This window comes from Lynx canadensis, chromosome B4 (genome assembly GCF_007474595.2).
Source record: "Lynx canadensis isolate LIC74 chromosome B4, mLynCan4.pri.v2, whole genome shotgun sequence".
NCBI lineage: Eukaryota > Metazoa > Chordata > Mammalia > Carnivora > Felidae > Lynx > Lynx canadensis.
Window position 1 is genome coordinate 87,485,783 of NC_044309.1, and position 22,280 is coordinate 87,508,062.

At 36.5% G+C, this 22,280-nt stretch overlaps 1 protein-coding gene across 3 annotated transcripts in view; it reads left to right on the forward strand.

Moving 5' to 3' along the window:
• Positions 1–6,661: 6,661 nt before the first annotated feature.
• Positions 6,662–22,280, forward strand: part of USP15 (ubiquitin specific peptidase 15) — a 119,581-nt gene continuing 103,962 nt past the window's right edge. For 2 of the 3 annotated variants that reach the window (XM_030323094.1, XM_030323095.1), the window contains exon 1: positions 6,682–6,810. In XM_030323094.1, coding sequence (XP_030178954.1) covers positions 6,722–6,810 — 89 coding nt within the window. In that variant the 5' untranslated portion in view covers positions 6,682–6,721. Of the gene's footprint in view, positions 6,811–22,280 lie in introns of all 3 variants that reach the window. The other variant, XR_003970435.1, reaches the window with a different exon arrangement.

Consider the following 22,280-nt stretch of genomic DNA (forward strand, 5'->3'; position numbering starts at 1 on the left):
TCTATTACTACTATAACAAATTACCATAACTTAGTGATTTGAGATAATATAAATGTATAATCTTATATATTTCTATAGGTTAGAAGTTCAATACAGGTCTCACAGGACTGAAATCAAGGCATTGGCAACACTGTTCCTTTTTGGAGGGTTTAGAAGAGAATTCATCCGTTTCTAGAAGCCATTCACATTCCTTAGCTCATGGCCCCTTTATTTCATCTTCAAAGCGATTTCTCTGTTGTCATATTTACCTTTGACCGCAGCCAGGAAAGTTTCTCCACTTTTAAAGATTCTTGGGATTATATTAATGGATAATGGATAATGGAAGATAATTTTCCCATCTCAAGGTCCTTAACCTAAATCAAATCTGCAAAGTCCTTTGTGTCATGTAAGGTAACACACTCACAGGTTCTGGGATTAGGACACTGACATCTTTGGGGAGCCGTTATCCTGCCTTCGGTGTTGTCAGTCCGTGGGTAAGATGCCTGTGACACATGTCTTTGATATGTTATGTACCTATTTTGTAATTAGAGAACTTCATAACAATAGTAATATTTTTCTGTTATATTGCTTCCAAGTACATTGTTTTATCCTTCAGAATACCTTCACAGAAAAGACTGTGAGTAAAGCTGGAATTTTAATATTATCTTTCTTACCCCTTTAGTGATTAGGTTTCTTTGATACGGGGTACTATTAATTTTAACACAACTGCCTAATCATTTTAATTATTGCATAGCAGCTTTGTGATCTTAATGAACTTGTTTAGACATTTGTCTTACTAGACAAACTGTCCCAGTCAAAGAGGGACAAATATTTCATGTGTAAATGGTACTATACACTGAGCTCTATTAAGAGTTTCACATTCAAGGGGCTTCTGGGTGGCTCAGTCAGTTAAGCACCTGACTTCGGCTCAGGTCATGATCTCGCCGTTACCGAGTTCAAGCGCCATGTCGGGCTCTGTATTGACAGCTCAGAGCCTGAATCCTGTTTCAGATTCTGTGTCTCCCTCTCGCTCTTTGTCCCTCCCCAACTCACGCTCTGTCTCTCTCTCGCTCAAAAATAAAATAAACATTAAAAAATTTTTTAAAGTTTCACATTCGTGATTTCATTACCATTTTACTGAATCCTATGAAATAAGTCTATTATTCCCATTTTACAGATGAGGAAACTAAAGTTTTCAGTGTTACAGAACTAGCAAGTGGCAGAGTGGGCCATTCACATATAGGTCTTTCCAATTCCAAAATGTATAATCTTTCCACTCTATTCTATAAACATTTCCATAAACATTAAGTTAAAATGTGTATGGAGGTGTATTACTATTTCCTACACATCTCATGAAAAGGAAAAGTTTCCTTTCCTTCATACTATAGAAATCATGTCAAACATATTATATAGTTGCATTCAGCCACTAATAATTTTAGAAATCCATAACTGACATAGTTCGAAAGGGCCTAGACAGAAGTATACTGGCTAGCAACAAAAAGCAATGGTAAATATTTTATAAAATCACTAGACTTGTTTTATCTTCCTCATTGAGGTCTTCTAACAGACCCTTAATAGGGTCTGTAGTGCCCTATTGCTTAGAGATACCTGGAAGACAACATCATGAAAAATGCCTCATTTAATGTTTACATCACTCCTGGAACATAGATGCATTCTTTAAGACCTGCCATTATATTGTTCTAAGACTCTTTGTAAGCAGTTTAAATCTTTTTGCTATCTAAGCCAAAATGAAGAGAAGGATTGACCAAATAGAAAATCTGAATAATTCAGTCCTCTCATGGGAGAAAACAAAGTTAATCTCTCTGGAATCTATATAGTTACAGAATCAGTAGATCATTACACAACTATCTCCTTCACTTTGGATGTGTAGACTTCCAAAATCCATAAGCATAAAAGAAAACATTTTTAAACTCTTGCACAAAACTGATATAAAGTAAAAACAATCAAGTATATAAAGATCAATATTTTGTTGTGATTTAACTTGTCTTTTAAGACAAAAAAATCAGCATGTCTAAAATAATTTTGCTTTCTAAAGTTCATTCATTATTATGAAGTTGGGGAAAGGACTCAGAGGCTGTTTAATGTTTCTTTTTTTTTTTTTTTTTCATGAAGTGGTTCTTTATCAACCTTGAAATCTGTCAGTAAATATAAATAACAAAGTATAAAACAGGCAGATTATCCCTACTAGCAACCTTGATTCGATCTATATCACTCTTGCTTGGATAGGATAACCCAATTCTTTCTTGGAATAGTTTCCCACCATGCAAGTACATTTCATTTAAAAATTCCTACAAACCATAGAATGTACTATGTGTATTAAGGATTTTTTGTTGTTGATGATAGAATTCTAGACTGATTAGACTATCTGATTTGTTTATTGATTTCATTCAGTTTAGTTCTATTACCATTCAGTGAGTATCTACTATGGAGTAGACTGACATCAACCTTCAGGGTAGTGTCAGCTTTCAGAGCATTTTGTGTGTGCTTCCAAAAAGAGAATATCAAGCAGCAACTCAGATAATCAAATTCCTAAACTTCATGCTGATGTTAAAATGTGACTTTCCAGATCTTTTAGGGTAGGAGATATCATTTTGTTTTTTCTAATTTTTTTAATTTAAATAACTTTCATTGGAGCAGACAGTTCATTAGAATTCCCACAACTTCATACCATCTTACAACAGATTTGCTTCACCCATTTATAGTTACATAGTCTAACCCTTGAAAGCATTTGAGTTTTAGTCCTGGAAGAGTCTAATCACCTTATTTTATAATGAGAAAACTAATGTTTAAAGAGATTAAATGACTTGACCAGGGTTACCCAGCTAATTAGTGGCACTGAGCCAAACTCAAAATTCATGTATACTAGCCCTTTGTACAAGACGGTGTACTCATTTCACTACTTTTTCTTTCTCTTTATCAGGATCTAACATTTGTCTGAAATAAGGAGACTCTTTTTTTTTTAAGTTTTAAAAACTATAATGGCACTTAACAATTTTTACTCATATCTCAAGTTTCACAACATCATTAACAGATTAAGCACTTTACTACATGCTGTTTTGGTGTTTGCACTACTCCCCCGCCTTTCCACTGCCTTTTAGCTATTTAGAGAGCCAGTAAAGGGAGAAGGGAACTATAAAAGTACAAAAGAGAAAAGAATGAAGGGTTTAGAGTAGTGAATAAAATTGGAGGGAAAGGGAGTTATCAGAGGAAATAACTGTAGAGGAAGAACAAGGTAGAAAGAAAAAGTGAAAACACTGCTTATTGAAGACTAAAGATAGTAAGACTTGAGAAATAAAGACAGCAAGGTATCAATCACTGTTCTCTTCAGGGATGTGCTCATTCTGGAAGATTCTTCCTTAGGCTCATGTAGCCAGCACCAAACAATACTGTGAAGTAGGCAAAACTTGTCTTGGACTTCTCAGTATTTTCTTCCATTCCACTTTATTTAAAAACACAGTGTTTTTTCTTCTCTCTCTGGTGCATCCCAGGCTGAAAACTAGTTCTCACTTGAAACCTCAGGTTTAAACCTCACTCTCTCCCAAAGGTTTACATTTGAAGTCCTATCTCTTAATTGGCGTGTATAAGAAACTCTCTGAAAGGGATCATATAAACATCAGTGAGTAGAGAGGGGAATTATTCAGAAGATCAAGGAACCTTTCCTACAGTATCTCTAATTTCAAAGCCTACTCTGCCTTTATGTAAGGTACACTTGGTTCGTATCAAGCCTCATTTCTTAAGTTCTCAGCATACTCCTCTCCCCTTCTCAAAGCCCTAGGTTAAGGTTTTAGTGGACAAGAAAAGTGCAGAGAGTCTGAAGATGTAATGATAATCACCAAGCAAATAGTACACTCTTACAAAGTTGACTAAGGGAAACATCAAGACACTGATTCCAAATAAGCAATGTAAGTCCTGGCTTATATTAATTTATCTGTATGATTCAAGAGAAAGTTACATTTCTCATCAATTACTACTCATTCAGAAAGGAAGTGGACTTTAACCAATTCAATGTTTATGAATAATATCTTATTTCTCTTCATAATTTAAAATAGAAGCATAAGTAAAACAAGCAGAATTTCCATAAATTAGTAAACTGAGGTGTTAGAAAGTTGACTGCTATAATTAAGATCATCATTTCACAATACGTGTAAGTCAACCATCATGCTATACTCCTTAAACTTACACAGTGATACAAGTCAGTTGTTTCTCAATAAAAAGCGGGGTGGGAGGGGGAGAGATTGTAAAGATTGGTAGAAAAATTAAAACTTACCCAAAACTTCTAGATTTTGGAGCTAGACTGGTTTCAAATTTTAGTTCTGTCAATTGCCTCAATTCCTTCTCTACAGAATGGAAATAATAATAATAATACCTATGTCACAGGGTTGCTATGAGGAATGAGTTAATATTTTAAAGTGCTTAGAACTGGTCTTGGAACTCTATAAGTGCTTATTAAATAAAATACTGTAATTGTTATTTCTTTCCTGCCTCCAAAGGCAACTAATTAGGGCTACAAAATGACCTCATAAATCTGATGTATAATTCAAATTAACATTTAACTTACATATGTATGTTCCAGTTAACTCATTGCCTTGAACATGGTGCAAATGGAAAGATTATTTTACTTTGCTGCATGGTTATAGGCTTCAATATTTCAAATATGCGTTTTCTTTGAAAGAAAACTGAATAGTGTGCATGAGGCATCACTTCTCAATTATGCTATGTTTATAAAATACCGTTCATGCTGTCTCTGTCTCTCAAAAATAAATAAATAATAAAAATAATAATCAATGGAAGCTATGTTTATACAATGATAGCATGGTTTTGATTTCAAAGTCTGTGAAATTTTTTTCAACAGCTTTATTGAGATATAATTTATATACTACACAATTCATCCTGTCACTGGTAAACATTAGTGTTTACTGATTAGCTATTATGTCCCAGGCAATAAAAATGTTCCATTTAATCTTCATAAAAATCCTTTAAGATAGGTATTATTATTCCTAATTTTATGATTAAATGAAAAGTTGAGTACTTTGGAGCTAGAGGTTGAGGTGAGGTTTTAACTCCTATTCATGACTCCAATATTCCTATATCATGCTGCCTCCCCTTGGAAAATTACTTTGTTGTCTTTTAGGGGTTGGCGGGGAGGGGGGAAATGTGACCCTTTGATGGTACTCATGGGTAGGGAAACTTTTTTTTTAACCTTTATAAAGAAAGTCAAATAATATAAGAAATAGCAGTAACTGGAAGCTTCAAAGTCTGAAGACTCTCAAATCAAGGATGCCATGATAATGCAACATAGTATTATAAAGAAAATAAGCAATCATGATGCTGATACACACACATCATAATTCCAGTATACACTACGTTAATTTGGAAGGGCTCAGTACTTCTTATGAGCATAACTGCATTCATCTTTATTATATTCCCACCAAATGAGTTAGGGCAGACATTAAGAATGGGAAAGGGGAGATCATGCAGGAATTCTTATCCATCTTCTAGACTTTTCAGATCATTTACATTATCCTAAAGTCAAATTTCTGGACCTCATGCTTGGAAACACTCAAGCAGTTTTGCCACAATTCATTTGAAACAAATATTTAGGTGGTTCTTACATGTTAGGTAGCACTATGCTAGCCACTAGGTGTTCAGAGGTTTAAAATACACACACACACACACACACACACACACACACACGAACCCAGTGCAGCTCAGTTTATATTTCAGGTCGGGATTTCAAAAGAGGTAATCAGTGTGCTCTAGTGGACAGATAGCACGTGGGCCTTGGAACCTCGGTTATGAACTTACCTGTCCACTTACCGTGTGACCTTGGCATTTGATTTTTGATACTCGATTTCCCCATTTGTAACATAATTGGCTATAATTAAAGCTGCTATTACTACATATTTCAGATATACACACATTGGGAAGGTGTGGTCAAGAAAATGTTACTTTATAACATCGGAGATACAGGCTTTCTTGCACGTTTTCTTCTTCTGTAGTATCTGGCATTATTTGATACATATTTCACACCCTGTTCACCGAGGAATCGGAACATGTTTTTCACTGCAGTTTGGCGTCTGGGTGTGCCTGGGGAGGCGTCACAAAGAGCCTATAAAAGGTTTCCACCTACAACAGGAGTAGGAGGGCAGGAAGGAGTCCAAGAAGGGCATCGAGGCCAAGTGTTCGGTTTCGGATTGCTCTTTGTTTGGGCCAAACTTCACCGAGCTTAGGTTCTGCGACTAGCAACCTAAAGACTGGTGTCTCAGAATGGTTAAAATTCTCTGCCTGCCGTATCTTAGCCGTCCCCACGCCCCCCGCCCCACCCCACCCTCCAGCGTGATTGAATGCGCAAATAAGGGTTTTCAGCCGTCTGTGAGAAAGAGGGAGGGGAAGGCAGAAGTCGAGGATGGACGGGGCGGTGGCACCGCTCTAGAGACAGAGGACCCAGGGTCCCACAGACAAGACATAAAACCTGGCGGTCCCGGGCCACAGGAGGCCAAGACGAGATGCTGAACGGGCGGGGGCCGATGGGGGGCAGCAGACCACGGCGGCGCACTCGGTCCGCCCCCGGGACCAACTCTTGTCCCGAGGTGCCTCCCCCCATTACGTCTCTTTTGGTTTCGACCTGCCGACTGGGCGGGGCCGCGGGACGCCATTCCCACAATGCTCTGGGGCGTGCCGCCGCCGTCGCTGCCGCCTCCGCTACCGCTAGTGGAAGAAGATGGCGGAAGGCGGAGCGGCGGATCTGGACATCCAGCGGTCTGACATCGCGACGCTGCTCAAAACCTCCCTCCGGAAAGGGGACACCTGGTGAGAGAAAGGCGTTGAGGTGGCCGTGGTTGCGGGAGGATGGGGGAGAACTGGGCGGGAACTGCGGGCCGGTGTCTTTTGCTAGTGACAGGTGCGGGCAGGTCCGGCGGCCGCCGCGCTGGGCAGCAAGAATTGGGCTGCTCCCGAAATGCTGGGGCAAAGATTGGACCCGAGATGAGGGCCAGGGTTCGTGGCTTGTCGGGGCGCGCTGAGAGGTGTGCGAGGAGCGGCGACGGCGACTCACTCAGTTCTTTTCCTTTCCGTCCTCCTTCCTTCCGTAGTGCCGCTCCCACCTCAGGCCTTCCCGAATGATAGGTTACAGTCCTTCGGCGTAAGTCTCCGAATTTTTGACAGGTCTAGGTCCCGCGGCTGATCAAGAGCTCACCCTCTTTCCTCCTCCAGTCGTTTCCTTTTCCCGGCATTGTCGGCATTCAAGTTCCTCGTTATTCTGTTGCTCGTATTCTTCCGGGAGGCGGGCTGCAGGATGTTTGCGGTTCCTACTACACAGGTGGCATGTGTCAGGGCGCCACTTAAGAGAAAGAAACCCTAGTTTCCAGGTCCTTGTCAAAAGGAGGGATAGGAGTACAGATCCTTAGGCTAATGAGGAGTACCACGTGGTCTTGTGCTTTCGGGGAGGCTTGGTGGAAACCGGCAGCATTTCTCTTAGAAGCGCAGCCCTCTCCTCGTTTGAAGGATAACGCAGGCCTGCAAAAAGTAGATAAGTCCACTTGAGGCTTAAGTCGCTTGCTAATAGTCAGACTTATGAAATACCGAAGGATATCCTTAAAACAACTGAAGGAAGTGTGTATACATTCTAATACTTGTCGGCCATTGCAAGTGGCGTTCAGAATAACTTAGATACGGGAATGTGTAGCGTGAAGAGCAAGTGCTCTGTTTATTAAGAAGGATGATGTTCCCCTTCACAGTGGTAACCATTATTTTCGTGTCCCATTGTCACCATATCGCTGGTATATAATTTAGAGTGTTTTTTCACCTCCTCTATGACTTATTGGAAGGAACATAAGATTTAGACCTAGTTAGGTCACTGTTTTCACCACTTAACCTGTGGTGTGACTTTGAGGAAAGTTAATTTAAATCGTTGTACCTCAGTATCTTCATCTATGAAAAATAGGCAATAATAATGTCATTATGGGGTTTTTGTCCTGATTCAATGAAATGCTCTGAAATATTATGTTTATGCGATAGCATTAAATTTTAGTTACTTTCTTGTCACCGCCATTTACTTCTAATAAAATGCTGTAGTATTAGGACATTTTCAAGTTAAGCTAGTAGATGGCAGTCTTGGGACTTGAATTTTAGTACTTTGATCTAAGTCTTGGTACTATTTTCCTACTTTGTGAAGCTACATTCTGTGCTTATATGATAAAAATCCCTGAGGGTGTAAACATACACTTGTTGCAGTACAACAGAAAATACGCTGTTTGGATGATTTAATCGTCATTATTGTTCATATTGGAGTGCTTGTAACATGTTTATTCTTGTGTGGAAATTGGGTATTTCCTGAGACACAAGTTTACCTTAGTCTGTGGATTATTGAAGGTAATTCTTGCTTCCTACGCTTAAAAATTCTTGATTCACCTAGCCAATTACCACCTCATAGGAAGATAAATGTGGACTTCCATGAAATAGAAATCTAAAATTTAAATATGCCTCTTATTCATGTGGCTATTACTTCTCTTTAATGTGTGTTTTTGGTATACTGAGTAATAATTGGTGGTGTTGACACCATAGGGTGATAGGAACAGTATGTGTATTGTGGGCATTAAACTTTTTAAAGTTTAATGTTTCTCAAATAAAAGTATTTTTGCTTTTTGGCAAAGTTATTATAAAACATTTTAAAGATCTAAAAGAATACGGGAAGTCCAAAATTTGCGTCTTTTCAAAGCTTTCATTTTAAAGAAAAGGAAACTGATGCCCGTATTTTTAGGTAACAGCAGAATGTGAAAAATTTTATTCTCAAATTCATTACCCTCCTTAGTTAAAGGGAAAAAGAATGCAGGAACAGGATAGTACTGGGGATTTGCAAAAACCAGTTTGGTTTATATGTAAGGCAGTTAATTTGCAACTAGGTGAAACCTGTCAAAAAAGGAAATAGTTCAGATTCAGTTTGATTCAGAGCTTTAAGGAGAATAATTTGGTAAGTACAAATTTGATTATGTACACATAATTACAGAACTGGTAAAGATATTTAATAATTTAGTTGTTACTTGGGCTCATGTTTTTGGGACTCTTTCAAACTTATTTTTAACTCGTTAAAAAGTTATTTCTTTTTAATGTCTTTTTAAAAGATCTTTAGATTAGTCATTTTTGCTTATTGGGGCAAATCCAGTCTGGTATTTTATAACTGAAATGGATTATATGTAGATGGAACGTTGTCTTCATATATGTGTGGAACCATCTTGGAAAAACTGGGTTAATGAGAAAAAATGGAAGATTTACCATAAGTTTATTCTTAAAAGTTTAATACTAATGTTTGATGTTACGGTCAAGGGAATTAAAATGAATAAATTTCATTAAGTAGTTTGTGAGCACTTTTGGATAAGGACGGGTTTCATAGTAGTCTTCTCGGTAACTAACACTTAAGCAGGGGTACAGATTTGATTCTGCTTGAAAACTAGAGTTTCTGTTTATTTGTAAATAGTGAATGATTTTTTTAATCTGCAGACTGACTTTCTATAGATAAAAATAAGTTGCACAAGTCTGAAATGAGGAAGAACAAATTTTATAACTTTGATACTAGATTTTATAGTGACAACTCAAAATTGATGCAGAATTATACCTCTTAAAAAAGTGAGGTATAAAAGTGACACTGATCTGCATTAGAAGGAATAAAGAAGTGGTCTTATAATGCTATTTCTTAATCTGTATTTTAGCTCAAAGGAGATATTCAGAAAACCATGAACAAGGTTGTTAGAATTTAGTAACTATAGAACTAAGGATAAAGAAGCTAAAATTGTTTAGATTGAATGAAAGATAACCTTCAAATACTTGGTGGCTTCTCATGACATGGAGAGAAGAGGAAATTTTGTTTAAAGTATGTTACATGTTAAGTATATTAGGGATAAAGGAACCTATTCAAGGGGGATAGGTAGTTAAATAAATGACTTACTAAGACAATTTGTGGGTTATGGACTACTCTCTTTGGAGATATAAGTAAATAAACAGATAACTACATATCATCAAAATCATCGCATTATTTCCCCATTTTTATGAAATTTTATTTCTCTACCAGTCGTTTTCACTAATTTTTATGTGTGATTTTAACTTTTGTGTACAGTCTATGGTAATGCATAGCTAACTTACAAATATAAATTTTGCGTCATTTTTTTTATTTTACTTTAATGAGAGAGAGCGTGGGCAAGCCAGGGGAGAGAGGGTAGGAGGGGGAGATAGAGAATCTTTAGCAGGCATGGAGCATGACTCAGGGCTTGATCCCAGGACACTGGGATCATGACCTGAGCCTAAATTAGGAGTCACCACCTGAGCCACCCAGGTGTCCCTGTGTGTCACTCTTGTATACACCCTAATAACTATAGTAGGTTTAAGATACTTCAGAGAGTAACTTTAATTTGTATTTGGAGTCATTGCACATGATATGTATGATATTTTTGTTTAAATACAGTGGCAAGGAGTGGCCCATCAGATCAAGGTTTTCACATTAGGAGACATTCAGTTTTAGTTAGAAATTTTTACTTAGAAATCTTTGAGGCTTTATTTTATATGGTCTCTTATGTTTCTGAAACTTTGACACTGACAGAAAATACCTTAAAATGACAAATCAGTTTGGGGCGCCTGGGTGGCGCAGTCGGTTAAGCGTCCGACTTCAGCCAGGTCACGATCTCGCGGTCCCTGAGTTCGAGCCCCGCATCAGGCTCTGGGCTGATGGCTCAGAGCCTGGAGCCTGTTTCCGATTCTGTGTCTCCCTCTCTCTCTGCCCCTCCCCCGTTCATGCTCTGTCTCTCTCTGTCCCAAAAATAAATAAACGTTGAAAAAAAAAATTAAAAAAAAAAAATGACAAATCAGTTTATAATGTAGAAGAGCACTATTAATCAGTGTAACCTCCAGATTGTTTACTACATGCTTGCTAAAATTTTCTTTTCATTACTATTACTGTAAATGTTAATTTTAGTTGTGCCAAAGTGTTAACCACTAAATTAGGGTATATGTCACATCATTTTCAGGAAATGAAACCAGAAAGCAAAACTGTTTTTTTAGTGTTGGGAAATTGGTGAAAATAAGGGCAGAAATAGTGACATTATTAAAGCATATTTTTTACATTTTGGTTGCTTAAAATCCAGAAAGGGAATTTTTCCTAATTTAAGCCTTCTTATAAGTTTTTAAATCACTTCTAAGTTCTTAGTCCAAAATTAATGTACCTTATTTGCCAGGAAGATCCAGAGCTTTTTAGTCAGTGATTTCATTTATCTGTTTAGTGACATTTAGGCTTTTCCCCCAAAATCCTATCCTTTTTGCCCCATTAGCACATGTAAAATATTAAATGTTCTTTTTACAAAATAGTTTTGTGACAAGTATTAATCTTGCTTGTACATAAGTATAATAAGAAATTAGTGTCAGGCCACGATGTATAATATTACATTTTTTTTCAACGTTTATTTATTTTTGGGACAGAGAGAGACAGAGCATGAACGGGGGAGGGGCAGAGAGAGAGGGAGACACAGAATCGGAAACAGGCTCCAGGCTCTGAGCCATCAGCCCAGAGCCCTACGCGGGGCTCGAACTCAGGGACCGCGAGATCGTGACCTGGCTGAAGTCGGATGCTTAACCGACTGCGCCACCCAGGTGCCCCTACATTTTTAAAAAAATTTTTTAATGTTTATTTTTGAAAGAGAGAGACAGAGCACAAGTGGGGGAGGGGCAGAGAGAACCAGAAACAGACTCCAGGCTCTGAGCTGTCCGCACAGATCCCAACACAGAGCTCAAACCCACTAACTGTGAGATCATGACCAGAGCTGAAATCGGTTGCTTAACTGATTGAGCTACCCAGGTGCCCCTATATTACATTTAAAAACCACCTGCTAGGTACTGTTTTAAGTACTTACATATGTTAACTTGTTTACTCTGCTACGATTCTAGGGCACTAGAATGTGAAAGTGCTGTAGGAATCTTAGGCTCAGAGTATTCACATAGAGATATATTTGGGGTTTGTTTTTTTAAATATAATTTATTGTCAAATTGGCTTATATACAACACCCAGTGCTCATCCCAACAAGTGCCCACCTCAGTGCCCATCACCCACTTTCCCTCTCCCCCACCCCCATCCACCCTCAGTTTGTTCTCTGTATTTAAGAGTCTCTTGTGGTTTGCCTCCCTCCCTCTCTGTAACTATTTTTCCCCCTTTCCTCTCCCCCATGGTCTTTTGTTAAAGTTCTCAAGATCCACATATGAGTAAAAGCATATGATATCTGTCCTTCTCTGGCTGACTTATTTCATTCAGCATAATACCTTTCAGTTTGGGATTTAAACCCAAGTGGTCTGGGGCTTTAATTCAGGCCCTAAAATCACTGTACTATACTGCCTCTTATTTTGAAGATGCATTTTAAAATGTCCCACTTTAAAAAGGAAAAAAAAAAAAAAAAAAAAAGGACATGTTTTCTTTTTAAATGGAATCTATTTTATATTTAGTAGCAGAATTCTACCATTTTATTGCCAACTTGTCTTTTCCGACTGTTCAGTTTAGATATGTAGTATTTACAAAAATTGTAATGTCTTTCTCCTGGAAATTGAAAATTTAATTCATTTAAAGTTTAATGGGTGATTAACTCGGTATGTAGAATAAATGTTATTTTGATCCAGAAGTTTATTTAAAATAAAGAAATTGAGATGATTTATTGTTGAAACTTTGAATTTAAATTGTTTATCAGTAATTGTAACATTTTATTAGAGGCTGTATGGTTCCTTCTCATACAGTTTTACAGAAATAACACATCAAGCAGACAGGAAGAACTTGTAGGATATTTTTGTTTTAGTTACCTTGCCTGTATTTTAAAAGTGTTGGCTTATAGTAAACCACAAACACATAAGGATCCCTTTTTGGACTATGAATCCATAGGAACAGCCCAGCCCAGAAATGCAAATATGAAAGTTTGGTATTTTATGTTCCATGTTTACCAAGTGATTTTGTTTTTCAAAAACAACTCTTCATGAATTTTCAAAGTCAAAAGACTTTTGAATTAAGACAGTGAAAATATTGATACCTCTTTAACATCTTCCTGAAAACTGATGGTTCAAGTAGCATTACTGCAAAGAGAACAATCAGTTTTGCCATATTAGTCATTAGATATATCCATTTTATTATATGAGTTTAATGTGATTTTTCTATTCCTCACTTTGAGAATCACTTCATTAATAAGCCATGATTATTGATAAAAGTGAATTGAAGCCATCAGACATATTAACAAGGAGATAATGGGAAGGTTAAGAACAACCAATGAAGGTGTTTACTTGCATTATCTGATTTAGTCCTTAAAATAAGGATCAAGTATGTATTTATATTCCTTTCTTATAGGTAAGGAAACTGAGCTCAGAGAAATCAATTGATTTGCATGTGGTTCACAGGTGGTAATGCCACCACTAGTGAACATTTATTGAATGCTAACACTGTGTCGTTCACTGTTGTAAATGCTTTATACTTAGAGTAAGTTTTCTTATTTACCTTGTTTTATAGATGCTTTGAAGAGTTCAGAGCTGGTTTAAATACCTGGTTTATAATTTAAATACTAGGTATTATCAATATCTCTTTAGTATTAGGAATGTCCTCATGCTGTCACTACTCAAATATATTGCAAATAGTATTTCATTAAATCATTATTCCTCCTTAGCTCCTTTATAGAGTTTTTCAACAGTTACTAAAACAGTTGTTTTTCTTCTTGACTCAGTGCAGTTTGTGCCTTTTATTTTCATTTCCCTAGTTTCCACTGCAATTCATACTCCATATCTTATATTTTTTCCATCGAAGTCATCTCTCCACACTCTTTTCCCATCTATTCTTTAAACAAGGGAAAGGAAGGAGCTCCTTTCAGTTTTATCATCCAGTTTACACAGAAGTCACTAACTACTAAAGAAACATAGAATAAGACTGGTAGTAAGTAACCTCAGTGTTGGATACAGTTTAAATGACGTATCTGAAGGCCTAATGAAGAGTAACTCTTCAAAAAGAAGGAAAAAGGGGCGCCTGGGTGGCGCAGTTGGTTAAGCGTCCGACTTCAGCCAGGTCACGATCTCGCGTTCCGTGAGTTCGAGCCCCGCGTCAGGCTCTGGGCTGATGGCTCAGAGCCTGGAGCCTGTTTCCGATTCTGTGTCTCCCTCTCTCTCTGCCCCTCCCCCGTTCATGCTCTGTCTCTCTCTGTCCCAAAAATAAATAAACGTTGGAAAAAAAAATTTTTTTTCAAAAAGAAGAAAAGAAGGTGAGATTTTAATAGGAGGCAGAAAACCTTTGTATGATTAACCTGTATTTGGTTATGCCTACAACACTTTTTACTACTTCCGTCAGTAAGATTCTGCATGGTTTCTTTATAGCCCTCCCCCTGAAAAGGAGGGTAATGACTACCTTTTCTTCTCCCTGAGGAGGAGAGCTAGCTGTCCCTTCTCTCCTTTTAGTTTTGAGAAGACCCAAATAGTAATGTGATAATTCCTTACTGTTAGGAAAAATCATGTAGCAGAAGCAGCCATAGAAAGGACCTCCTTCGTGAAAGAAGTCAAAGACTTTCACAAGCAAGTCCAAGAGTGGCTCAGGCTATTCTAAATTTTAGAGAGCCAGTTAAATCAAAACCTGGAGCATTAAAGACCAAATTAATTACCCGAGTCAAAAGAGCATAAAGTTCCTTGAGTAAAATGTTACAAAAAAAAAAGATTAAAAATGATGAGGTGAAATGATCATAGTAAAAGAAATATGAAGATTTGGGTTGTTTTATATTATTTAACTATGTTTAAAAAGATTGACCAAGTTTAACAGTTTAATCACAGGAGATTTATGTTTGATATAGATGGAAAATTTATATTCATAAATTTGAATGGGTTTCAAGCTGTAGAAGCTTAATTCTCTGGAGAAGTACAACTGAATAGTTACATGTATCATACAGTTATGGTGATGGTTACAAAAATTATCACTCATTTACCGTGTTAAGAGCTTTATACCTGTTCTCATTTTGCAGATAGAGAAACTGAGGTACAGAGTTATATGTACATAGTCACACTTGGATCAGTGGTAGAGCAAAGATTCCCAAGCTAGATAGTCAACTCGAAAGCCCACATTTTAAACTGAGTGCATGATGCTCATTTAAAACTGAGCCATATACTCATATTTTGGAAGCAGCTTTTTGAAAGAAGAATACTTTGAAGTTTTAAAATCAGGAAGTGATAGCTTTATCATATCAAAATAGCACTTTCATCTGTTTTCCATCTGAGGAACCTGTAGGATATTCTGTGGCTCTCTCCTTGGTTTAGCTTTCTAGTCTCTTAGCAGTCTCATTTCTAACTTACATAGCTCTGCTTTGGTACTGATGGTGTTTCCCATTTCCTGCAAATTACTTACTGATTTCTGCATCATAGGGCTTTACACATCATTCATATTGTTTCAAGTACATTTTACTAATTCTTGACATTGACTTTCTTCAAAACCTAGCTCAGCACCAATTTCTGTAGAATCATCCCTAATAATCCTATCCACATATATGACCCTTCCACTCTAAGAAAGAAAGAAAGAAAGAAAGAAAGAAAGAAAGAAAGAAAGAAAGAAAGAAAGAAAGAAAGAAAGAAAAAAGAAAAGAAAAAAGAAAGAAACGGGTGCCTTGTTGGCTCAGTCCATTGAGCATCCAACTTTGGCTCTGGTCATGATCTCATGGTTCGTGAGTTCAAGCCCATGTTGGGCTCTCTCCTGGCAGCTCAGAACCTGGAGCATGCTTCCAGTTCTGTGTCTCCCTCTCTCTCAGCCCCTTCACCACTTGCACTCTCTCTTTCTCAAAAAAAAAAAAAAAATTAAAAACGTTTTTTAATAGTAAATAACAGCTTTATTGTGATGTAATTCACATATCATACAGTTTGCCCACTTAAAACTTACATTTTACTGGGTTTCAGTATTCTCTTAGAATTGTGCAACCATTACCTTAATTAGTATTGGAATATCACCCCTCCCCAAATCCTCTGTAACTATTAGCAGCTCCCTTCTTCCCCCCGTTTCTCCTCAAATCCCCCTGCTCTAGGCAGCTACTAATGTGCTTTTTGTTCTATAGATTTGCCTGTTTTGGATATTTTGGAATCATATACGTGATATTTGTGTCTGGCTTCTTCCGTGAAGTATTAGTACTTCATTTCCTTTTATTACTGAATAGTATTCCATCGTATAGATAATATACCACATTGAACTTATTCCTTCATCAGTTGATGAAATTTGAGTTGTTCATATTTTTGACTCTTAAGAGTAATCCTGCTGTGAACGTTCATGTGCAAGTTTTCGGGTAGATATAACTGATTTCTCTTGAGTATAGACCTAGAAGTGGAATTGCTGGGTGTCTATGTTTAATTTTTGAGGAACTGACAGGCTCTTTTCCAAAGTGGATGCCGTATTTTACATTGCCATCAGCAGTATATGAGGGTTCCAATTTTTCCACATCATTGTCAGCACTTGTTAATGTCTTTTTTTGATTACAGCCATCTTAGTGGATATAAAGTGGTATCTCATTGTAGTTTTGATTTGCATTTTCCTAATGATTAATGATGTTGCACATCTTTTCATATGGATATTGACCATTTGTATACCTTCTTTGGCAAAATGTTTATCTAGATCCTTTGCCCATTTTTAAATTAGATTATTTGTCTTTGTATTACTGAGTTTTGAGAATTTATGTGTTATAGATACAAATCCCTCATTAGAGAAATGATTTGCAAAATTTTCTTCCATTCTCTGGGTTTTCTTTTCACTTTCACAATTTTACTTGGCCTCCTTCCTGAGTTCCTTTTTTAATCTTAGTTTAGATGTAAAAAGAGGTCATAAAAATTAGTTCTTGCTAACTGATGAGTTTAATGTGCAAAGCAGAAAATCGGTTGGACATGCTTGAAATTTAAAATGAAGATATAAAGAGATTAATCAAGCCATTGTTTTATTTGAAAGGACTTCATCGCTTTCTTTGGTTAAGTTTAACTGAAACAACGAAATCCTGAGTTATAGTTTGGTACTTTTTTAAAAAGCCTGTACATTATCTGGTTTATAATGGCTTAAAATGCTAGATATTATCGATACCTCCTTTAGTCTTAAAAATGGTTTTATGTTCTTGCTATGTAAATGTAATCTAAATAGTATATCATTAAATTAGAGAATGAATCTTAGAGTGAATTAGCATTGAGAATTGTTTATTCTGCTAATTCTGCATAAATAGTTATACATGTTTTTTTCTGAAATTGTGTGCTACGTTGAATTAGGCTGAAATATTTGTGTATTTTCTAAGTGGTAAAAGAATTACTATTTTATGTATACGTTGCAGAGAAAAAGGTGGGTTTTTTAGAAAATAAATGACATATTTATGTCAGTATTAGACAAAGAGGAACTGCTTATCTAAAAGTTGTAAGTATAAACATACTAATGGAGAAAAGAAAAGAAAGAACTATGCATTCATTAGCTCTATGATTTCCTAAATGCAGCTATTGAGATTCCCTCATTGCCCCATACTGCTTTTAAACTTCTTTGTGTCTAAGACTATTTCTCATTTATTGGCCCCTATATATCTTTCCTTAAATTTGCTTCCAGCATGCATAAAAACACTAAACAACTTTTAGAATTCTGTCTTTACCCTGCCACCACCAAAAAAAGAAATAAGAAGAAGAAGAAAGAAACTTGGCCATTTTAGTTCTTATAGTAGGTTTTCAGCATTTGACGACTGTCTTAAAATTAACTTTATTTTGGGTCCTAAAACTGACCCGGCTACTTTGGAGCCACTGAAACCTATTCCGTCCAGACCACAATACAATTTGTTTTTCTTGACGCATTCAGATATTTAGCACGATATAATATAGACCTTTTTGAAGTACTTATAGCTTATGTAAGTTTTTTACTCACTAAAGATTTGATTTGTATTTGATCCTCCCAGTAATCTTGTGAGGTATTTCCAGTGGTCTTCATGAAATGTAAATCAGATCATATCTTTTCCCTGCTAAAAATCTTACAGCGGCTTTCTGTTACACTTAGGATAAAATCCTTATTATTACCCTAAAGGCATTGTACAGTCTGAGTGCATTCTACATCTCTAGCCTTGACTAGCATTTCTCTCCCCACCCCCTTATAAACTCCAACATCATTTAGTCAGTTCCTCCAACATACCAGACTCCCAAAGTTCTGGTCCTAGCACATGCTGTTCCTCTTGTCTAGATAGCTGTTTTTCTTACTCTTTCTGAAATAACTTCTATTCATATGCTAAAATGTTACTTTTTCAAAGAGGCTTTCCTTTGATCTGAATAGGGAGCCCTTATATATTTTCATAATTTCCAGTACTTTCCCTTCACAGCACTTATAGTATTTTACTACATGTGTTAATTACTTAATTAGTGTCCTCCACTGGACTCTGAATTCTGTGAATATAGGGACCTTGGCTATTTTGCTAGCTATCTATTCAATATGGAATAGTATATATGTAGTAGACGTTCAGTATTTATTGAGTGAATAAATGAATTGCCATTTCTAAGTTGAACAATCTAAAGGTTTTAGCACTAACCTCTTTAAGATCTCACAGCAAGTAATGTTAGAAGATTTTGGACTAGTCCTTTTTCTTTCGAGTATGGTTGACAACTCTATACATGATGCTCTGCTTACCACAAGTGTGGCTAACATCTGTCACCATACAACACTATTGTGATGTTATTGACTATATTCCCTCTGCTGTACCTTTTATTCCCAGGATTTATTTATTCCGTAACTGGAAGCCTGTATCTCCCACTTACCTTCACCCATTTTCCTCATCACACAACCTCCAGATATTATCAATAGTATGTCATTAAATGAGAGAATTAATCTTAGTACTTCCCTCTGGCAACCATCACTTTATTCTCTGAATTTATATGTCTGATTCTGCATTTTGTTTGTTTTTTAATTCATGTTTTGTTTTTTAGATTCCACATGTAAGTGACATCATACCGTATTTGTCTTTCTTAGTCTGACTTATTTCACCTAACATAATACCCTCTATAGCCTAGTTCTTTCTCTCTTCTAAATTTAGAAATTATATATATTCCAGTCTGATTTCAGGAGGTAGGAAGATTTGTAAGCAAAACTAAGCATGAAAACAAATTGAGATTAGATGTGAAAAAAAAATTCACCCATGATTTAGTATTCACCTACCATTCTGGAAAACCTCCTAAAAGAAAGATGGTGTTCACTTTTTGTGTAGCCTTAATTGACATGAAAGTGTGACTCTCATATAGGCGTAGTGTGAACACTCAGGCTTTTTCTACTAAATTCTTGATAGGCTAAGATCTAACATTTACCAAAGATGCCCCACTTTGAAAATACTTATTTTCTTCATACGTAAAATGGCTAATAGTTGTTAAACTATGCCTTTTGAATAAGTATTTCACTTTTTATTTATAGCTTGGTAATAACATTATGATGTCCCTCTACTATTTCAGTTTTTAGGAGAACGCTTACTGTTTCGTAAAGAGGGGAATGGTACGTGGTTTTACTAAGCATGTAATACGTCTTTAGGTCTTTATTAAATGGGACTTGTAATCAAGTTTAATGTATTAAAAAAAAGCATCGAACTTTAGAGTCTGAAAACTAGAGTGCTTAATGAAAACAGGCCTTCCATTACTCATGTATGCAAGTAGAGTTGTATTTCATTAGTAAGTCACATTTTCTGAGTTTTGGTTTCCCCATCAACTAAATAAAAAAAGAAAGGAAAGGTTACTCTAACTATAAACTAACATGAAAGCACTTTATACAAAACTTTTTATAAATATAAGGCTTTTATATTTTGTTATGTGGTAGAATTCTGATTTAAGCAATGAGCAACATGATCATATTTGTGTCTTTAAAATGTCTGTGGCAGCAGAATGGAAGGGAAATTGGAAGCAGTAAACTTAAAGTGGAAAGACAGGTTGGGCAGCTATTGCAATAATCTATGCCACTCAAAAATGATAGGGGAGGGGAGGTACAGAAATAAGGTACTTTTCTGAAGTTACTTGGTTACTAGATGTTATGGGGTAAGGAAAGGAGGAATACAGGGTAGTATTCTGGTTTCTGGCTTGGAAAATTAAATTATTGATGACATTTATTAAAGGACCCTTAGTGAAGGAGTAAACATGAAGGTGTGAAAATGATTAATGACTGGACGTTGAAATGTATGAAAAAACCAAGTTGACATGGACTAGTAGGAATTGGAAATATGATTTAAGGATGTGAGGACTGGCCCTGGGATGCAGATTTTGGAATCATTGGTATGAAGTACAATATCATTGGAGAGTATGAACAGTGAGTGAAGAAGAAATTAGCAACTCTGTGAAGTAGTAACATTTGAGCAGAGGAAGCGAAAGTTGCAAAAAACAAAAGGTAATATCACATAGTTTAACTTAAAATTTTTTTTGCTTATTTTTGAGAAGGCGAGACAGAATCCAAAGCAGGCTCCAGACTCTAAGCTGTCAGCACAGAGCCCAACGTAGGGCTCGAACTCACAAATCGTGAGATCATGACCTGAGCCAAAGTCAGAAGCTTAACTGACTGAGCCACCTAGGTGCCCCTCACATAGTTTAACTTTAGAAAGGCTTGATAAGGTACATAATACTATGAATCCTTTGAATTTTTAAGAAACTTTTTTTTTTAATTTTTTTTTTCAACGTTTATTTATTTTTGGGACAGAGAGAGACAGAGCATGAACGGGGGAGGGGCAGAGAGACAGGGAGACACAGAATCGGAAACAGGCTCCAGGCTCTGAGCCATCAGCCCAGAGCCTGACGCGGGGCTCGAACTCACGGAGTGCGAGATCGTGACCTGGCTGAAGTCGGACGCTTAACCGACTGCGCCACCCAGGCGCCCCTTTAAGAAACTTTTTGAGGGCTCTTTGGGGTAGGAAGACTTCGTGTACAAGGGTGAAGAGTAAGTGAGGATTGAGGAGTAGAAACTTAAGCTTGATTGCAAGGACAAATCAGAAGAATGGAAGTAGATACAGAAGGAAATGAGTGTAAAAGTTGGGAGGTGATGTGGGGGAAAAGGGTGAAAGAATTGGCCCTTTTTACATGCTGAGTGGGAAAAAAAAAAAAAGATAAGATACAAGGAGAAACAAGAGAGTAGGGGTTCTTAATGGGGTAAGTCTCCAACAAGGCAGAAGGAAATTAAATCCAAAGCTTAGGATCAAAAATAATTACCTTGGATTTAAAGAGGGTTACATCCTTCACCAAACTGTAACAGAATCAGATAAGATTAAGATGTGAAGCGAGAGAGTTGGACAGAAAGTAGAGGCATCTAACTTCCTCAGAAAGTAGGGAAGCAAGATTGTCTGTTCAGCCTAATGGATGAGAGAGTTAGACTGGCAAAGTTGAAATTTTTGGAAATAGAGAAGGCTATCTGAAGATATGCTGGAGGATTGTGGGTTATCTCTGAAGGATTTGAGAGACTGAAGACCATAGATCTTTAATCTCCACGAGATTTTCTTTACTAATTTTTGAACCCAGATAATATTAACATAATGATAAAAATATTTTCATATTAGCGTACTAGTGTGGAGAATCATGGGTAGTGCAAGGGTGAGACACTCATGATGACGTTCCTTGTAACCCACTGAAACAGAGGGAAATGGTAGTGATTAAGCTACAGCCAGAGGCCTCAATCATAAATAAAGTGATTTTGATCATATTTTGGTGCATGTTCCTCATGGCATTTTATATGGGAGCACAGCCAGATGTCTTCAGATTATTAAAAAAGGACTCTATAGATTTCACCTTTGGTCTCATCTATAAGGTATAGAGTCTGTTGTGCAAGAAACTTAAATTAGTGCATTCATCACAAAGCAATTTATTATTACCCTTCTACACTTTGGACTCTGGATATTTGTAGATTGGTATTTAGATGAATTTTAGATGGTTGCAAATCTATAAAGTAATACTTCGTACTAAAACTTAAACCAGCTTAAAATCAGTATATGTGTCAATTTTAGGATTTTCGATTGTTTTGCTTATATCATCTTCCCAGATATCAAGGGTTATAATCTGTACTTTCTATATTTTATGTGCTTTTCTTTTCTTTTGAGATATCACCCAATCATTTCTGCTTTTCTGGCTTACTTACTGGTTGCTCTAGTTACCAAAGGAAATAATTTCTTGAGAATGAATACATTAATATGTGTCAGAAGCATAATTTGATAAATTTAGAAATAAGTAAATCATGCTTTTTCCAAAGAAAATTCTCCAAAACTTATGTAAACTTTTAATTAAAATTCAAATGTGAATTTATCTAT